The sequence below is a fragment of the Monoraphidium neglectum genome, assembly GCF_000611645.1.
Source record: "Monoraphidium neglectum strain SAG 48.87 unplaced genomic scaffold scaffold01915, whole genome shotgun sequence".
In the NCBI taxonomy this organism is placed as follows: domain Eukaryota; kingdom Viridiplantae; phylum Chlorophyta; class Chlorophyceae; order Sphaeropleales; family Selenastraceae; genus Monoraphidium; species Monoraphidium neglectum.
In genome coordinates this window covers 8805-10106 of record NW_014011713.1, presented here as the reverse complement: position 1 = coordinate 10106, position 1302 = coordinate 8805, and the positions used below count along the sequence as shown (strand labels likewise).

The 1302-nt window shown below is 75.3% G+C and overlaps 1 protein-coding gene across 1 annotated transcript in view; it reads right to left on the bottom strand.

Annotated features, from left to right (window-relative positions):
- Positions 1 to 615: 615 nt before the first annotated feature.
- Positions 616 to 1302, bottom strand: part of MNEG_9379 (hypothetical protein) — a gene marked incomplete at both ends in the record, with an annotated part of 5397 nt that continues 4710 nt past the window's right edge. The window contains one exon of the mRNA XM_014042150.1: positions 616 to 1293. Coding sequence (XP_013897604.1) covers positions 616 to 1293 — 678 coding nt within the window. The remainder of the gene's footprint in view (positions 1294 to 1302) is intronic.

Below are 1302 nucleotides of genomic sequence, written 5' to 3'. Positions count from 1 at the left end.
CCACATACGGTGGGACCGGCCAGGAGCCAGCACCACCCGAGATGGCGGGGCAGCTGCCCGGCAGTTTCGTGTTGCGACTAGGAATGAGGGGGTCACGGCCTTGGATCCCTTTGAGAGGTCCTGATTGAGGACTTCGCACAATGCGCGGAGGGCCAGGCCGGCGAGGTAACGAAGTTGCTGCCTTCTGGCCGCCCGCCGCGGCTTCGTTGCTACACCCAGCGGGCGCACAGGCAGCCGGCCCCCGCCGCGCCTGCCGCCCAACATGCCGCAACCAGCCCGCCCGTCCGTGACCGCCGCCGGGCTGCTCGGTGCATCGCTCCCGCACGGCCGTGGCCCCTCTGAACGCCCCCTGCAGGCGCCAGGCGGCCGGGCAACCGGCCCGCGGCCCGCCGCCCCGCGTCCCGCACGCGCCCCGCCACTCAGCAGGTGCCCGCCAGGCGCGGCCCGAGCGCGCACCTCCAGCCACGCGTGCCTCCCTGCATTGACTGGAGCCTACATCCTGAGAATCAGCCTAGCCCAGTTGCCCCTCGTCTGCAGAGGGCAGGGCCAGGGCAAAAAATACAAGTAACACGCCGGGCCCGGTGCACGCCTACAAACGCGGCAGCCGCCCGCCCGCTACAGCCGCCCGCCCTGCAACCGCCGCCTCTTTGTCTTCGTGGCTGGTTCGACAGGCTCCCCCTCGTCCTCCTCTTCACCCTCCTCTGCGCCCCCCTCGGCCCCCGGCCCCTCCGCGGCCGCGCCGCCGCCACCCTCCTTGCCGGCGGCCCCGCCGCCTTGCGAGTCTGCTGCCGGCTCGGCGCCTCCCTTCTTCGCCGCCGGCGCGCCGCCGCCCTTCCCGCCGGTCTCGGGCGACGCTTCGCCGTCGGCCTCCTCGTCGCCGCCGGCGTCGCTCGTCTCCTCCTCGGCCCCGCCGCCGTCGCCCTTCTTGTCAGCCGCAGGGCCGCCGCCGGCTTTGCCGGCCGGCGACGCGCCGCCGGCGCCCTCCTTGACAGCCGCGCCCTCCTCCTCATCCGCCCCGCCGCCGCCGCCGCTTCCTTTTTCCTCGGCCCCGCCTGCGCCGCCCCCCTCCTCCCCGGCCGCGCCGTCGCCCCCGCCGCTTCCCTTTGCCGCGCCGCCGCCGCCCGGCTTCCCACCCGCATCGGCCTTCTCAGTATTACCGCCTCCCCCTGGTTGGCCGCCCTCTTTGCCAGCCCCCTCGCCACCCTTGTCATCGCCATCCCCCTCCCCGCCGCCCCCGCCCGCCGCGGGGCCGCCCTCGCCGCCGCCCCGCTCTTCGGCCGCTGGAGAGGCGGCCTTTTCCCC